The 18,924-nt window shown below is 44.3% G+C and overlaps 1 protein-coding gene across 1 annotated transcript in view; it reads left to right on the top strand.

Moving 5' to 3' along the window:
- Positions 1-2,653: 2,653 nt before the first annotated feature.
- Positions 2,654-18,924, top strand: part of RELCH (RAB11 binding and LisH domain, coiled-coil and HEAT repeat containing) — a 79,284-nt gene continuing 63,013 nt past the window's right edge. The window contains exons 1-2 of the mRNA XM_060244279.1: positions 2,654-3,142; positions 14,781-14,870. Coding sequence (XP_060100262.1) covers positions 2,680-3,142; positions 14,781-14,870 — 553 coding nt within the window. The 5' untranslated portion in view covers positions 2,654-2,679. The remainder of the gene's footprint in view (positions 3,143-14,780; positions 14,871-18,924) is intronic.

Here is an 18,924-nt window from a genome sequence, read left to right as displayed (position 1 = left end):
CCTTTCCAGCCGCAGTCCATTCGAGCTGCCACCGGCTTGCCCCAGCGCTGATTTCCCACCAATCCAGTGATTGGAGGGGGGAGGGGCTTTACACAACCTGAAATTGATCAGCGGTGGGGAAGGGAGGGAGAAGGAGGCATTGTGGGTGCAACACCGCGGGGGGGATACATGGAGGGTGCGGGGGAAGGCCAGGGGACGGGAGGCCCTGCAGGCCAGCATTGAGGCCTCCATGGCCCGGTGCCGGGTCGCGACCCTGCCATTGGGAAATGCCGCCATAGAGGAAGGACAGGTTGAAAATGCAGTAGAAAGAATGTATTTCACTGCTATAACCTCAGGCTACAAGGCTATTGTCATGATAACAATCTCCACTGTAATGGTCACTTACAAGACATACCTAATAAAAGCTATAAGAACTTTCTCATATTTAGTTGCTAATATATGTAAACACAGAACAAATATTTTAAAATCAATTTCTGGAGAAGAGCCCAAACATTAAATACTGACTTATAATCAGGTCTGATTTCACCAAGCCCAATCTGAATATTTGCTTTTGTGTTCCTAAAACATAAATTTCTGACACCTTGATTTTTTTTTTTTAGCTACGGGTGTCATCAATCGATAAAAGCATGTTCAGGAAAGGAAATACTACTTTACACAGAGAGTGATTAAAATGTGGAATTCACTGCCAGAGGATGTCATAATGGCCACAGGAATAAACAGCTTTCAAAGGGGATTAGATAGATCTATGGAGGATAAGTCTTATCAGTGGCTACTAGTTATGGTGACTGAAGAAAACCTTCACACTCAGAGGCGCTAAGCCTCTGAATCCCAGAGCCAGAAGGTAACAGGTGGTGAAGGCCTTATCCTCTATGCCCTGCTGTTGGCTGTCCAAAGGAACTGGCTGGCTGCTGGTGAGACAGGATGCTGGACTAGATGGACCACAGCGTCTGATCCAGCAGGCTGTTTCTGATGTTCCTCATTTGCTGAATTCCAGCTAGACTAGGTTGAAATGCTGTTAACCGCCCTGAGCCTGCTTCGGCGGGGAAGGCGGGATATAAATAAAATGTTGTTATTACTATTATTATTATTATAGGTTCTGAAAGATCCAAAATCCCACTCTGTCATAGAACTCGCTGGGCGACCGTGGGTCAGCCACTCTCAGCCTAACCCATTTCACAGGGTTCTGGGGAGGATAAATGGAGATGGGGAAAAAAGGTGCATCCCCCTAAGCTCCTTGAAGGAAAGATGAGAAAGAAGCATACTAAATATATATATATAAATAAATACTACAGTGGTAGTCATATGTCCGAGTCACTTTCTGTCAGAGGTTTTAAAGAACCTCAATAAATCAGTATGTGTACTAGCATTGCTAATCCCCAGTTGGGGGCAGGGGATCCCCCAATTTGGAGGCCCTCCCCCTATGAGTATCTGGGGCTCAGGGGGCAGTGTTTTTGAGGTAGAGGCATCAAGCTTTCAGCACAGCATCTGGTGAGGTGGTGACAGCTGCCAAGATGGCCAGCTTCAAGAGGGGATTGAATAAGCATATGGAGCAGAGGTCCAGCAGTGGCTATTATCCACAGCATATTGTTAGAACTCTCTGTCTGGGGCAGGAATGCTGTGTATTCTTGGTGCTTTCTGTGGGCGGGGGGCATAGTGGGAGGGCTTCTAGTGTCCTGGCCCCACTGATGGACCTCCTGATGGCGCCTGGTTTTTTGGCCACTGTGTGACAGAGTATTGGACAGGATGGGCCATTGGCCTGATCAAACGTGGCTTCTTTTCCGTTCTTACCTCTCCTCAAAAGTTTCAAAAAGATTGGAACAGGGGGTCCAATTCTATGAGCCCCCAAAGAAGGTGCCCCTATCCTTCATTATTTCCAATGGAGGGAAGGCATTTGGAAGGTGTGCGGTCCCTTTAAATGTGATGGCCAGAACTCCCTTGGAGTTCAATTATGCTTGTCACAACCTTGCTCTTGGCTCCGCCCCAATGTCTCCTGGCTCCACCCCTAAAGTCTCCTGGCTCCACCCCCAAAGTCCCCAGATATTTTTTGAACTGGACCTGGCAACCCTAACGTATACATAGATACCGAAAGCAAACGTTAACTACATTTATCAATTCGGCTCCTTTATGAGCATACATTATAAACAAAACAAAAGAAAGAAAACAAGTACGATTTTAAGGGTCCCTTTAAAAAGAAAATCCCCCTCAGTGGATTTTACCTCAAGGTCTCCAAATTACCTGTGCGTCAACTGCCATTTTAATTTTCTTCCCCTCAACAAACTCACGGTTATCCATTCACAACACTATGGAACCCCCCCTTTGGCTTTTCTCTCCTTTCTCAGAGCGAAAACGCCAAACCAACCCGGAAGCAGCAGAGCAGCGCGTGGTCGACTCTAGCCATCCCCCTCTATGGCGCTCTCAACCCAACCCTTAGCCAGGCCCTTCTGCCAATCCCTTCTTGGCCCCTTTCCAACCAATGGCGTGCCAGAGTTCCTTTCCTCTCCCCTCCCTCCCGCCGCGCCTGTTCTCGCGAGAGCGCCCTGGATTGGGAAAGGACGCTCGGCCTCCCTCTCGCGAGGCTCAGCACCCGGAAGTTGGCTTCCCTGAGAGGAGGGGGAGAGTGATTGGCGGGGCTGCTGTGGTAACGGGGTTTGGCGGAGGCAGGCGGGCTCCTCTCCCAAGATGGCGGCGGCGGGGGCCAGCGGAGTGAACCCTTTCCTCAGCGACTCCGAAGAGTCCGACGCTGAGGGAAGCAGGCCGGGCGGCGGCGGCAGCAGCAGCAGCGACCCGGGGCTCCCCGCCGCTCTCCCGGCCCCTTCCTCCTCCCCGCCGCCCCCTCAGCAGGTGCCGCCGCCGCTTCCCCCCCTGCAGGCCGAGGACCCTCCGCGGGTGCCGGTGGACGCCCTGGCGGCGCAGCTGCTGCGCGACCAGCTGGTGCTGACGGCGCTGGAGCTGCACACGGAGCTGCTGGAGAGCGGCCGGGAGCTGCCTCGGCTCCGCGACTATTTCTCCAACCCGGGCAACTTCGAGCGGCAGAGCGCCGGAGGAGGAGGAGGAGGCGGCACCCCGGCCCCGACCCCGCCTGCCTCGGCCGCCCCGGGGGGACTGGCCGCCGCCGGCAAGGAGGGAGGCCCCGGACAGCTCCGTAAGTGACCGCGCGGTGGGAGCAAGCAGGGGACATATGAACGTCGATCTATGAACCTGCGAAGCTGCCTTCTTCCGAGTCAGGCCCTCGGGGCCCCCCAAAGTCAGTCTTGTCTACTCAGACTGGCAGCGGCTCTCCAGGGTCTCCAGCTGAGGTTTTTCATGCCCATTTGCCTGCACCCGTTTTAGTTGGAGATGCCGGGGATTGAACCTGGGACCTTCTGCTTACCAAACAGATGCTCTACCACTGAGCCACAGCCCCATTCATGGCTCTCCAGGGTCCCCAACTGAGGTTTTTCATGCCCATTTGCCTGGACCCTTTTTAGTTGGAGATGCCGGGGATCGAACTTGGGACCTTCTGCTTACCGAGCAGATGCTCTACCACTGAGCCACAGCCCCATTCATGGCTCTCCAGGGTCTCCAGCTGAGGTTATTCACGCCTACTTGCTTGGACCCTTTTTAGTTGGAGATGCCAGAGATTGAATCTGCGACCTTCTGTTTACCAAACAGATGCTCTGCCACTGAGCCACAGCCCCATTCATGGCTCTCCAGGGTCTCCAGCTGAGGTTATTCACGCCTACTTGCCTGGACCCTTTTTAGTTGGAAATGCCAGGGATTGAATCTGGGACCTTCTGTTTACCAAACAGATGCTCTGCCACTGAGCCACCGTCCCTCCCAACATATGAAGCTGCCATACTGAATCAGATTCTCGGTCCATCAAAGTCATCTACTCAGACTGGCAGCGGCTTTCCAGGGTCTCAAGCTGAGGTTTTTCATGCCCATTTGCCTGGACCCTTTTTAGTTGGAGATGCCAGGGATTGAACTTGGGACCTTCTGCTTACCAAGCAGATGCTCTACCACTGAGCCACTGTCCCTCCCAACATATGAAACTGCCTTCTACTGAATCAGACCCTCAGTTCATCACTCAGTCTTGTCTACTCAGACTAGCAGCGGCTCTCCAGGGTCTCAAGCTGAGGTTTTTCATGCCCATTTGCCTGCACCCTTTTTAGTGGGAGATGCCAGGGATTGAACTTGGGACCTTCTGCTTACCGAGCAGATGCTCTACCACTGAGCCACAGCCCCATTCATGGCTCTCCAGGGTCTCCAGCTGAGGTTATTCACGCCTACTTGCTTGGACCCTTTTTAGTTGGCGATGCCAGAGATTGAATCTGGGACCTTCTGTTTGCCAAACAGATGCTCTGCCACTGAGCCACCATCCCTCCCAACATATGAAGCTGCCTTATACTGAGTCAGATCCTCAGTCCATCAAAGTCAGTCTTATCTACTCAGACTGGCAGCGGCTTTCCAGGGTTTCCAACTGAGGATTTTCATGCCCATTTGCCTGGACCCTTTTTAGTTGAAGATGCCAGGGATTGAACCTGGGATCTCCTGCTTACCAAGCAGATGCTCTGCCACTGAGCCATTGACCCTCCCAACATATGAAGCTGCCTTCTACTGAATCAGACCCTGGGTCCATCAAAGTCAGTCTTGTCTACTCAGACTGGCAGCAGCTCTCCAGGGTCTCAAGCTGAGGTTTTTCATGCCCATTTTTCCTGGACCCTTTTTAGTTGGAGATGCTGGGGGTTGAACCTGGGACCTTCTGTTTACCAATTGGATACTCTACCACTGAGCCACCGTCCCTCTCCCAGAGGAAACCCGAAGGCTCATGGCTGTAAATTACTGGCAAACAACAATTTTACAAAATTGTGAATATAATTATTCAGAAATTCCAAATGTGCAAAATAAACAATAAAAACAATTTCATGTATGTTTGTTTCCTCCTGTCTTCACTTTGACCTGAAAAACTCCCAGTAAAACCCGGGAGATGATGAAACAGCAGTTCAACTTCACTGTTATTATTATTTGTTACATTTAATGAATCACCATATCCTGGCTAGTGCCAGGCTCAGGGCTATGTACAACAGTAAAAAATACATATATATAAAATCACTTAGAGTAAAAAATTACAAACCCTGATGGTGTCTTTAAAGTGCTCTTAGTCAGTAAATCACATCAGGCGTGGGGGGGATCCCCCCAAGAGGGGGTAGAGAGAAAAAGGTGCTGGGTCAAAATGAAGACAGGAAAAACAAACATACATGAAATTGTTTTTATTGTTTATTTTGCACATTTGGAATTTCTGAATAATTATATTCACAATTTTGTAAAATTGTTGTTTGCCAGTAATGAGCCTTTGGGTTTCCTTGCTTGTGTGTTTTGCACAGCTTCCTCTTGTTGTTTGTAATCCCCAGGTGGGGGCAGGGGATCCCCTGATTTGGAGTCCCCCCCCCCGCTTTGGAGTCATCAGAAAACAGGGGGGGGCTGTCTGCTGGGCACTCCATTATTTCCTATGGAGACCAATTCATATAAATCAAACTTGCTTAGTGTAAGAACCACATAGAATAAATATCAGATGGCTGAGAACCACAAGACATGAATGTCAGATGTTTTGAGAGAAGGAAGGAAGGAAGATGGAGGTGGAAAGAAAGCAAATTTAAATGTATTTCCAAGTCAGCTTGGCTTGGAGAAGTGATTTAAAGAGAGAAATGCCTTCTCCGAGCCAGCCAACAGGTTGTGGACGCTTTGAGAGCCACACAACATATGTGAAAGAGCCACATTTGGCTCCTGAGCTGCAGTTTCGCCAACTCTGCTAGAGGGTATAATGGAGAATTGGTTCACGGGTATCTGGGACTCTGGGAGAAGCTGTTTTTGGAGGTAGAGGCACCAAATTTTCAGCATAGCATCCAGTGCTTCTCCCCAAAGTACCCTCCAAGTTTCAAAAGGATTGGACCAGGAGGTCTGATCATATGAGCCCCAAAAGAAGGGGCCCCTATCCTTCATTATTTCCAGTGGAGGAAAGGCATTTAAAAGGTGTGTGATCCCTTTAAACATGATGGCCAGAACTCCCTTTGAAGTTCTATTATGCTTGTCCCAACCTTGCTCCTGGCTCCACCCCCAAAGTCCCCAGATATTTCTTGATTTGGACTTGGCAACCCTATCAGATGGGCCAAGAAATTCTCTTCTCCATCCACCCCCTGCAAACCCTCTTGGCCTGTGATTGACCTTCCTCTGTGTTCTCTTTTTCTCCATTTCCTCCCAGTGCCTTCCTAAAAGCCACAGGGTTCATTTGCAGGATGACAACCTCCACGTGCCCCCTGAGTTTGTGTAATTTTTTCTTTTGTTATGTTAGTCCCCCCCCCCACACACACACACTCACACCGGAGCAGGGGTGGCCAAAATTGCTTAATGCAAGAGCCACATTATTTTGCAGCTCTCAGATGTATGAGAGCTGAAAAACATGAACGTCGGATGTTTGAGAGAAGGCAGGCAGGCAAATAGATGGGGAGGGAGAGGTGGAAAGAAAGCAACTTGTATTCTCCAAAATGTATTCTCCAAGCTGCCAGCTGGCTTGGCTTGGAGAAGTGATTTAAAGAGACAAATGCCTTCTCCAAGGCAGCTGATGGGATGTGGGGGATTCGAGAGCCGCATAATATGTATGAAAGAGTCCCATGTGGCTCTTGAGCCACAGTTTGGCCAGCCCTGCACAGGGCTTCCTCCAAGGAGCTGAGATCCCTGAACATCGTTTTCCTCGCCTCCATGTTATCCTTACTACAGCAACCCAGTGAGGCAGGTTAGGATGGAAGAGAATGATTGACGAAGGATTGGACTGTAGCTCTCTTAGCTCTTAGTCCAAGTGCACGATGCGATATATCGGGATGGATAACTGTGTTTGTCTGTAGCAAGAGAAAACAGCCAGAGTCCAGCAGCGTCTTAAAGACTGACAAAAAAAGTAAACTTATATAGGATTGCTCTCATAGTGTGTGGGAAGAGCAAGAGTCCTGCAGCAGCTTAAAGACTACCAGAATTTGTGGCAGGATAGGAGCTTTTGCGAGTCGAAGTTCTAAGTCAAGGGTGCTGCTGGACTTTTGCTTTTTCACACACGGGTCCACTTCAAAGTAGGTCACAAGTTATTCAGAAGGACTTGCTCCCCAGAAAGTGTTCTTAGGATTGCAGCCTGTGTTAGTAGCATGCTTCATGTCAGTACTGAACACCTACTAGCAGGGATTCCGCACTAGAATCACCAGTCAAAAAGGACAGCTTTTAAGTAGTAACTAATACTCCCTTTAAGCTGTGGAGTCTTGTGAGCAAAAGTTCTACTTTGCGAGCTCCTGGCATTAAAGTTGTGAGCTACTGCAAAAATTAGTTTGCTCTTGGGCCATCCTTCCTGAGCTGAGACAAAAATGTGTGAGCCAGAGGCTAAAAAACTGTGAGCTGGTTCACACTAACTCAACTTAGAGGGAACACTGGTAGTAACTGTCTTCATTTGCCATCCTGCTGGCTTATCTTTTGGTGTTATCAGCCCTTTAGGTACACGCATTTGTGGAGCATTGCACATGTTAAGATCATTGAACACTGCAAACCCCACAAGTCTTATGAGTACAGGCCATCTTGAGCCTCTGTACACCTTTGGACAAGACTAGCAGTGAAGCTACTCCTCGTGTACACGAGTCTTGTTTCACAAGGTTAGGTATTGCTGTCAGCTGGAATTTTTCTGAATCATGTTTTGCCTTCTGGAGGAGGCAAAAGTTGGCTTCTGTCTTTGGTACTGAGGCATTAAGCCAGGAACACAGGGAACTCTCATTGATTCATACCCTACATTATTTTTAAAAAACGGCTGTGAAAACCATGTTGATGTGATGTTTTTGGTTCATTCACTGGCAACAGTAGCTGTATAGTTTTGCAGGACCAGAGGTGGCTTTCTCAGTGTCCCTTGTGTTCTGAAACAGCCCTGAAACATGGAAGTGTGGTTGCCACATAGCAGTGTTTGGGAAACGAGCAGTCCTGAAAAAGCGTGACCGTGTGTCATCACACTACATGCGTGATGAGGACTTCATGGTTGAAAGGGATTTCTTGGTTCTTAGGCTAACCACATTATGAGATAGATCAAGATAGACAACTGTGTTAGTCTCTCTGTAGCAGCAGAAAAGAGTAAGAATCCAGGAGCATCTTAAAGACTAGCAAAAAAGTAGACCTTTTTGAGATTGCGTTCATAGCGTGTGGGAAAAAAGCAAGAGTCCAGCAGCAGTTTAAAGACTAACAAAATTTTGGAACTGACAAAATAGCATGTGGAAATGGGGAGGAGCGGAGGTTGAAAACATTTCAGTAACTTTTGGTTTTCAAGTACTTAATTGTAAAAATACTTCCGTTAGCGTGTTCTCTATTACGTTCAGGCTTATATCTTTGTAGGCAAGAACTTCTATATTAATAGACCATTTTGATAGCGGCTGTTCTTGGCTCCAGTAAATTTGACATTGCACAGTGAGAGAGGTAAAGTGTCACAACTTGAAGTTTTCTCTGTTTTTGAGAGATTTAGGCCAGTCTGCTACTGAGGATCCATGCTCGGTGGAAAATTTCTATATATATTTATATGTATGCAGGGCTTTTTTGGTAGAAAAAGCCCAGCAGGAACTCATTTGCATTTTAAGCCACACCTGACACCAAGCCAGCTGGAACTGCGTTCCTGCTCAAAAAAAGCCCTGTGTGTATGTATTCTAAGCAACCTTGAATCATCAGGAAGGGTGGGATATAATGGTTTCACTAAACAAATAAAATGTACAAATGTCTACACCAATCACAATGCCACAAAATTGACCAGCTGAGTGACCGCAAAAAGGAATAATTAAAACCTTCTCCATACCTAGTGTATTTTAGTAGTTCTGTTACCTTAAGAAGGTGATCTTTGAACCTATCACAGTTTGACTAAGGATTTCTTTAGGATACCGGCCAGTATAGTATTTCAAAAGGGACTTAGAAACTGTAGAGCCTATGCAGAGGACAATGGGTTTGGATTAGAGTACCTGCATAGGTTTGCATCACAATTATTATTTTTTGTTCCCCATCTGCTATACACCATCTCTTAATTTTGGGATTCATGTGTCTTCATTGCAATATGTAAAAGGGTCCGGAATGATGCGGCTGAATAAACTTGCTTTACAAATCAAGGTTCTGCTAAAATTGGGTGCTTCTCTTGCTTAAAGTTTCCAAAGTTCTTCAATACACTGTCAAATATAAAACTTCTTAAAGAACTCACTGAACTAGCTCGTGCATTTTTATGACTGTGACTCAATTCATTAGATAATTCTGTGGCAAAATTCCATTCTGAACAACTCGTATGAAACATCTGTACAGTGAGGGCAGAACTTGGCCAGTATAGCCACAGTGCAATTTGATTTTTCACCAATGTTGTCATAGTTAGGAAATTTGCCTCTCTTTCCCTTGATAGGAATTAATGAAACCGTAGGAGTGTTTGATTTCTCTGCCAATTCATTTGTCAAAATAAAGCTGCAATAAGCAGTTTAGTTATCTAGAAGGAATACCAGTTGCCCCAGTGGAGAGCTGATCAGCAAATATTCTTGTACTAGTTCCCCTTCCTTGTCACTGCTGCTCTAGTTATACCATGGCCCAAATGGACAGCTACCGCAGAGCTGCACTGTTTCCATCTAAGCAAAATACAGCACCAGGGGTGGAATTCTAGCAGGAGCTCCTTTGCATATTAGGCTACACCCCTGATGCAGCCAATCCTCCAAGAGCTTACAAGACTCTTTTTTTGTAAACTCTTGGAGGATTGGCTACATCATGGGGTGTGGCCTAATATGCAAAGGATCTCCTGCTCGAATTCCACCCCTGTATAGCACAGTAGTATAGCTGCAGTTACCTCCTTTGGTTGGTGTGTAGTGTTTTACTCCAAGGCTTTCTGTGAATTGTGACAGGAGCCTATGTGCATCTGTATTTTTTGTGTGTCAGGAAAGAAGTGCAGACTAATAGAAGCCATAGAGTCTGTGTAAGCTTTCCCACTATTTCCTGATTTTCCTAAGGGAGTAGATGAAGAGTGCTCTCATCCTGCAGTTGTACTAGAAAGATGGGGTAGATGGAGCAGGGAACGGTCAGTTATCTACGTAATACTGATTTATAACATTGAATTATACAATCTTTTTTTTTTTTTTTTAAATGTGGATATTGAAAATGGAGCCTTTTTCCTCACAAGAATGGCTATCCCTTGTCGGAACTGAAAATTATTTTTGTACCACCCAGGCATTTAGTAGTTCTTTTATGAAGATGTTTTTTCAGTGTGTCAGCTCCTTTGTTGTGCAATTAATACTTAGCAGTGTAATTTTAAGATGAGTTACATCCTTCTAAGGGTGTAACTGCTTTGGATTATGCTCTAGGCGTTGTCTGAAAAAGGAACATGCATTGTAGGGCAGGTTTGAGGAGTTGCTGTAAACATTTGTGAACAACCCCCCTTTCATTAAATGAAATAATTAAAACTCTTTAACGCATTTTTAAGCGTTTTATGACTTGTGTAATATTACTTCTCGAAACGAGACTGTTTCCTCTCTCGGGTAATAGCATGAAGTTGCGGCTGGAGTAAGTGTGTGGAGTAACACAGATTAATTTCAAGCCCTCGCTGACAAAATAACTTGTTCTATCTGCTGATGAAAAAAAGAGAGGAAGTTTAGCATTCTGTTTCAGAAAACTGTCCTAAGACTGTCCTGAAAGTTGTGTCATGGAACAATATAGGAATTCAAATTAACATCAGAATGGTGGCATATGCTTATTTCATCTGTAGCTTGTGCTTCTTATATGATAAGAGTATAATATGTAGTGTTCACAGGTGGTTGACAGTGCAGTTCTATGCAGAGTTATGACTTAAGGTGTCACAGTCCCTTAAAACGGCACTGACCCTGAGCTTTTATTGGACCGCACCTTGGGACTGAAGAGACGTAATTTTTCTGTAGGAGCAGGGTGGATGGAACAAAGGAGTAATCTTCAAGATGAAAGTCGATTATGCACCATCTTCCTCTTCTTGACCCATCTGAGTTCTTAGAGAACAGGGAATCAGGAACTTATGTAAGATCCAGTGGACAAGGGGGTTGGTTGTTAGTTATCATTGCATTTAGAATTTGTATTAAATTTTTAAAACCCAATGGATTGTCAGAATAGCATTATGAAAAGGATCTTTTTTTTAAAAAGACTGCTGCATTAAAACACAATTATTGCAGGAATGCTGTTTTAGTATTTTACAGTCGGGTCATTTTGTAGAAAAATAGGTAGTGGAGCTCATTAGCATAACTCATTAGTATATGCCCCCCCCCCAGCCAAAAGCAACCCGATGCAAGAAAGGAGAGCCCCAGGCAAGCAAGGCCTGCTTGGGCTGGCTAGAGATCCTCGCTTGCTTGGGGCTCTCCTGGGCGCCACAACCAGTCAAAAGGCCAGCAAGCCACCCGCCACCCAAAATCACATAAGTGGAGGAAGGGTGGCGTGGGCTTTTCCAAGGGTTAATGAGGGCAGCTGAGGCCGTGGCAAAGCTCCTGGTGGCTGGCTGGCTGGCTGCCCGCTCTCCTAATCCAGGGGTTGTTATGCAGCTGCATCTACTATTCAATGGACAGGGTAGGTGGGGAGGAAGAGGGGGAACTCTCCAAAAGGTTCAGGAGCTGTGCTTCTGTGAGCTCCTGCTGAATTCGCGGCCTGCTGGAAATTATTCTGGGGATGCTTTTGCTCTTAAGCTTTCCCCCATTAGTAGATAACACCATTGAGTCACATCAGAATTAGTTACTGTCTTCTGATCACAGCACACATTGTGGTCCATTTTCAGTGTTCCTGATGTAGCTGCTCCAGGTTTCCCCCCCCCCCCTCTTATGAAGTGTGTTAATGGTTCTCTTGCAAGAGTTTGCTAAAGAAGAAGAAAAGTACACATCACCGGCTGGGTGACAGAAGTGTAAATGAAGTGCCTGAAAGAAGAAGTGCGAAATTCAGCCATTTGTTGTTATATGTGAGGAAAAGGATAAAAAAGCATTCTCTAATTCTGCAGTCAGTCCAACATAAACTTTTAATCTGGGGTACAGATAGAGGAGCAAATCTTCTCTATGGCATGTAGGGCTTTTCACTAATATATGCCTTGAGATGCAGGATTTGAGGACCGTTATCCCTTGCTGTGATTATGTCCAGCTGTGCTGCACATGGAACTATCTTTTAGTACAGTACAGAAGTTTTAAGAACATAAGAGAAGCCATGTTGGATCAGGCCAATGGCCCATCCAGTCCACACTCTGTGTCACACAGTGGCAAAAAATTGTATTTATACACACACACTGTGGCTAATAGCCACTGATGGTCCTCTGCTCCATATTTTTATCTAAACCCCTCTTGAAGGTGGCTATGCTTGTGGCCGCCGCCACCTCCTGTGGCAGTGAATTCCACATGTTAATCACCCTTTGGGTGAAGAAGTACTTCCTTTTATCCGTTTTAACCTGTCTGCTCAGCAATTTCATCGAATGCCCACGCGTTCTTGTATTTGGCCAATTCAAAAATGTGACTACAGAATTAAATAGATGCCCCAGGGTGACAAAACTCTTAGATATTTAGCAGAACTTTTAGGTAATTTAACATCTATAATTAGGAACAGTATGTAAAGTTTCAAAACACACTATAACAAAGAAATGCACAGTCAGCAGAGTAATACAGTTATGTAGTGTAACCAGGGCTTTTTTTGTAACAGGAACTCCTGGGAGAACCGGGTTTGATTCCCCACTCCTCCACTTGCACCTGCTGGAATGGCCTTCGGTCAGCCACAGCTCTCATAGGAGTTGTCCTTGAAAGGGCAGCTGCTGTAAGAGGTATCTCAGCCCCACCTACCTCACAGGGTGTCTGTTGTGTGTTGGGGGGGAGGTAAAGGAGATTGTGACTGCTTTAAGATTCAGAGTATAGGGTGGGATATAAATACAATATCTTCTTCTTCACCGCTGGGTGTTTACTGGGTGACCTTGGGCCAGTTGTTCTCTTCCAACCTGACCTACCTCACAAGGTTGTTATGAGGTTAGGGCAAAGAAATAGAGGACCACGTATGCCTATGCTCCTTGGAGGAAAGATGGGATAAAAATGTACTGAGTAATTAAAATGCTCACCTAGCACCAAACTTACATTTTTTTAGACATCGGGGCATTTTTGTAGCAGGAACTCCTTTTCATATTAGATCACACCCCTCTTTTGTAGCCAATCCTCCAAGAGCTTGCAGGGCCTACTGTAAGCTCCAGGAGGATTGGCTGCATCAGGGATGTGTGACCTAATATCCAGAGGAGTTCCTGCTACAAAAAATGCTCTGGACATAAGGCAAAGGGCACTTTTATTCTACCCAGTGTTATAGTCTCCTTTGAGTTTGTTTTCATGCGAATATCATCATATGTGTTTTAGTTATGATCTTATCTTTTTAGTGTTTTAATTATGATCTTTTTCTGAGTTGTAATTAGTTGTTGATGGTTTTTTAGTTTGTCTCATTTTAGCCCTTGTGAAGCCATGATTTAGGAAGCTTAACAGTGTTTGTTTATTAGGCTTCAAGCAGCTTTGGTTATAATTTGCAGAGAGAAAGGCTAGACGAAATTAATAACCACATTGTTGAATTTGCATGTAACTGCATGTAACTATAGAGTCTCTTTTTATCACTATCGCATGAACTTGCATATATTTTAACTTCCTCTCCCTTTTATTTTTACCTCATTTTACTGCTGCTGTGTTTCTTGTTATCCTGAAAGTCAGTTGTCTAACAGTACAATCCTAGTCTAAGTTTCAGTGTTCTAAATACTTTGAAGTTAATGAGTTTAGCCGCTCTAGTTCTTCTCCTATTTCATGTTTCAGTGCAGAGTTAAAGCTCCAATGTGCACCGATAACAGGATGGGCCGCAGTTTTGTTTTTTTGCAGTGAACAAAGAGATTTTAGACATACATTATAATTCATGTAACCAATATTTTTAGCAACTGAATTGGTATTTTTAAAGTTTCAGATAAGTATACCTTCTACCTGTATAAGTTACAGGTGCTGTTAAATGAGAAGCAGTATCCTGCAACGTAGCACGCTGTCATTTGAGGTGCTTCTTTTTGTTCCCTAGCAGCCCCATGGCGCAGAGTGGCAAAGCTGCAGTCCTGTAGTCCGAGCTCTCTGCTCACGACCTGAGTTTGATCCCGGCAGAAGCTGGGTTCAGGTAGCCGGCTCCAGGTTGACTCAGCCTTCCATCCTTCCGAGGTCGGTCAAATGAGTACCCAGCTTGCTGTAGATGACTGGGGAAGGCAATGGCAAACCACCCCATAAAAAGTCTGCCGTGAAAACATCATGATGCAACGTCACCCCAGAGTCAGAAACGACTCTGCACAGGGGACTATCTTTATCCTTTTTTTTTTTGTTCCCACCCCTCTGTCTCCTATTTTGTTACTCTGCTTTCCCTTTACACTCTCCTAACCTATTGGGAAACTCCCAATACAGCTATCCTGCGTACTCTTAAAAGTTCTTTACAGCTCCTATCCTGACAATGTGGATCACTTTCTTTGCCCCCGTTCCCCATCAGAGTAGAACCCTTTCGGTGGGAAAAGGTGAGCAGGTGTGTATAAATAGAGAAGTAACATGTGCCCCGTGCTCTAAGGAAACATAGACTAGCTGGTTTCCAGCTCTTCGCTTACTGTAGCTAGTTTCCTCAATGTGGGAACTGCTATAGCTGAAGTAGCCAAGTCAAGCCGCATATTGTGCTTCTCCACACAAGCTGGGGACGTTGTTTGGATTATGGCCTTACCCATTTTAATTTTTTTTTTATTTTTGTAGATCGCGCTGGAAGCATTAGCACTCTCGACTCATTGGACTTCGCAAGGTACTCCGACGACGGGAACAGGGAGACAGATGAACGGGTGGCTGGTAAGTAAAAGTTTCAGTTCGGAGAAACCGTCTCCACTGAATGATATTTGTCCTCCCCCCCCCCCCAATACATCCTAATCGTAATGCTTTTAAAATGTTTTGAGTGGCTATTCAGATTGGTAGTATTCCATCCGTGATATCCTTTTCGTAATGGAAAGAAACGAGTAAGGTTTTTGAAATCTCCCTCTGAGACAATTAATCCTTTATAGCTCTTCTGTCACTGACAGTTGCCACAAAACAGAAACAGCCGAAGGCCTACCTGTGGGTAGCACCACACCTAGTTCTTTAAGGGGCTAAAGTCCATGTGCTGCATCCCGACAGAACAAACTTTCCCACCTCCTGCTTTTTGCTGTGCTCCCTGAATTACAGATATACTGGAAGTCAGTGGATCCCCCCCCAGGTACAGCATAGGAGACAAGGGAAGGTTGGTGCTGCTTCTTGTGAGTTGATAAAGGCCTAGGATCCATCCTTCATGAATAAGAAAATATTTATGTAAATAAGAAAAATTAGAATGATATTACAGTATGTTTTATGTTTAACTGGTTTCTTGGTTGATCCTGAAAAGCTTTTGAGGGATTCGGATATATTCCACCTATGGCGGGAGGCGTAACTTAATAGAATTTTGAACGAATCTCCTCGCAAGTCCTGAATTCGGTGCTTGTGAAACTCTGAATTAGAAATTCATTTCAAATGTGTTAAGTGTCAAACCAGTAGACTAGTGCCTCTGAACAGTACCAGCGCTGGGATAGCTGTTATCAGCTTTACTTCAGCTTTATGGGCTCACGAGCTTCACATTCAGAAAGGCTAGTAAAAATGGATTAGGTCTTATAAAAGGGTTTTGTGTGACAAACACATTTGTGCGGCAGTTCAGTCATGTTTTAGACTAATCTGACCACTGATCAGATTAGTGTGTTGAGGCAGTCTACACATAAGACACCTGGGGATATTCATCCCATGCTCTTAGAGTATTTTGTTCTAGTTTTTAACTTGCTATTGCAAGCTCAAGACAAAACACCGATTTTTTTCTTTTGCTTATATATGATCAAAATACTAGAAAAGTTCTGCAAGTTACATTATCATTGCATGTTGCATTATGTTTTTTGGCCTGGAATATAGCAGAGCATCTTCTCTGAGCATGTAATAGCTTGGTATTCTTGACCATTCGGTTAAATGTCTCCTTAGGCTTTCAAACGTCAAAAATATTCTAAGACCATATATTTGGTATCTGCTCCCCTCCATGATCGAATTTCATGGTATTTAAAGTTTCACTGCCTTCATTCATAAATGTGAGGTAGTTGAAGCTCTTAAATTTCTGTCAGGCTCCTTGACATTAGGTTGTGAAAATTGGGAAGTCAGACACAATCTGTTTGGCAAACTGAGTTCCATACGTACTGCAGACTTGGTCTTCTGCAGAAAATTGAAGCATTTTAGTAAATTTTATTTGGCAAACAGCCAGAGGTTTAATATAAAACTTTCAAAAAACCAATAAGCACACAGATTAAGATCTTCAACAAAGGATTTTTTAAATTATTCATATTTCTATCTAGAATTCAATACATTCTTGCCACTTGTTGTTTCTGTAACCAATACACTTCTGACCCAGCATGAAAACAAAATAGAAATCCAGTTCTTAAGCTGTAACAAGCTCCAGTTTGTTCATGCCATTCTTGAGCCAGGTTTATTCTCTGGTTCATGTGCTTCCCCATGACTTGTGCAGAGTGGAGATCCAAGATTTTCCAGGTTTAGTAAATCTTTCACCTAACTGCAGTTTGTTAGGACATCTGCATTCAGGTGTTTTAGTCAACCTGACATTTTGTCTGATCCATAAAATGCAGTTTTAAACTGAGACACAAATTTGTATTTGTTGGAGCACTGACTTTAGATGTTCTAACCAACAGTGGCTTGATGGGTGACTTTCTAAACATAGAAGCTCTCAATTTCAGCTCCATGTGCGTGGGGAACAGGTAGCGGAAAAGGTGTTTGCAAGCACAAGAATCAAAACAGGCTTGAGTTCATCAAGAACAAAATAAAGTGATGTCTTAATACAGACTCAAGTAGAAAAAACACCAACTTCAGGTTCCTAGGTATTGCCAGCATGTTTTGACTGTCCCTTGCTCTTAATATATTGTATGTACAAACTACTTAATGTAGCATTCCCTGAATTCAACAGCACCCCACCTCATACTCTCAACACCGAGCGTTTGTTCCCAAAGTGTTCACAAACATATAAATGATGCCGCTTTTCTGCTTGTTCCAGCTGCTCCAAAGAAACGTTGCTTTACAGTTACTTCTAGCACAGCTAACCTTTCAAAGATTACCATAAAAGGATGCCCACTGCCAGGAATTTAAGTGCTTCAAGCTTGCCTTGCTGTGGGAGAATACCTTGTGCTGTGAAGTTCAGAGGGGGCTGCTGTGTTAACATGATGCAGAAAAAACAAAAGAGTTCTGTCACATCCTGAACACTAACAAATATAAATATATTGTTGCAAAGCTTTTGTGAACTACGCCCTACTTCAGATGCGTGGTGTGTTTTTGAGGTGTGACAGAACTTACTTTTTTTTTTTTTTTAACTTCTAAAGTCAGGGCTGTGCCAACCCCAGAAGAACAATTAACAGAGCCTCAGCCTTCATTCAAAGCGCAGGTCACTTTCGCTGCAGCTTTTTTAACCCAAAAGAAATTTAAAATGGCTCCTACTTTATAAATAAAAAAACACGGACTCTGTTTTCCTCCCAAGAGCTTATGTTTTTATTACAGCAATAATTTTGAGCCCGCTAGGTTCTTGGAAGATGTTAGAGTGTCAAAAGAGAAACCATGCAGCAGAGTAAACTGTTTTAACGGGAAAGCCAAGTTACAGTCGCAAATGGCTGTTCACTGTGTTTGAGTCTTAATAGGCCATAAAATAGTTTGCTGTCTGACATGGGTTGGTGTAAGATGGGCGTTCTGATTTTCTGTGCCCTCAGTGGTATGTCTTGCTTCAGTTTCCCTAGTGGAGTTTCTGACCTTCCCTACAGCTTGTGTTCTCGCTGATTTTTTTAAAACATTTTTATCATCCTGTTGCAGGGCATTTCTGATCTGCAATCGTTCTGTAGCCCAGCACTTTTATCGGTTTTAAATGAAGAGCTGCCCGTTAGCCTTAAATTAACACACTCTGAATTGAATAATTGAATTGGGTATTTTTGAAGCCAAAAGGTTTTCACCAAAGTTATTCTAGAGCTGGCTCCCCTCATAGAATATATGTTCATAGAGAAAGTAGCACTGTTGTTATCGGACTTTGTTGCACAGAAATATTTGCAGATCAGCATTGCTGACTACTACAGAATTTTTTCGCACTTTTTCATCCGATCCTCAGTTGTGCTTTTTGTATTTCTGCAGTAAAATTCTGTGCATCAAACAATTTACTTCCGTGTAGTAGATGTGATGTACTATAGCTACCCCGTTCTGTTTTTGAACAAGAAAAAAAAATGCAAACTGAGTGAATCTTTTTTCCATACACCCTTGTGACCAAAAGATTGTCCTCAGGGAAAGGGAGTTTTCTGTACATGTTTTTCAGAGATACACAGTCCTTATAATTTAGCTAATACCTTCAAATACACTTTTTGCATAATGATCTGAAGTTGAGTCTGTTCGGATATTCCAGCTTTAAGATCCTTAGTAACAGGGGTGGAATTCTAGCAGGAGCTCCTTTGCATATTAGGCCACACCCCCTGATGTAGCCAATCCTCCAAGAGCTTATAAGGCTCTTTTTTTGTAAGCTCTTGGAGGACTGGCTACATCAGGGGTGTGTGGCCTAATATGCAAAGGAGCTCCTGCTAGAATTCCATCCCTGCTTTGTAATTTGTGGCTTCATGGTGGCACTGTTTAAGGTCTGTGATGTTGCCTGTTACCTCAACTAGTGAATTTACCCTTTCACTATATTTTGCATGGGGCCATTTGGGGGTTAAATTGAATAATTTTCTTTAAATTTCTGCCTGATGCAGAAAAAAAAAACACCGATTCATCACTGTTAAATAACTGCCCTAAACAATGTAGACAAAACAGAAACTGAATCTTCCTT

Source organism: Heteronotia binoei, chromosome 7 (assembly GCF_032191835.1).
Source record: "Heteronotia binoei isolate CCM8104 ecotype False Entrance Well chromosome 7, APGP_CSIRO_Hbin_v1, whole genome shotgun sequence".
NCBI classification, from domain to species: domain Eukaryota; kingdom Metazoa; phylum Chordata; class Lepidosauria; order Squamata; family Gekkonidae; genus Heteronotia; species Heteronotia binoei.
Note: the sequence above shows the minus strand (reverse complement) of the source record. Positions and strands in the feature narration are given on the sequence as shown.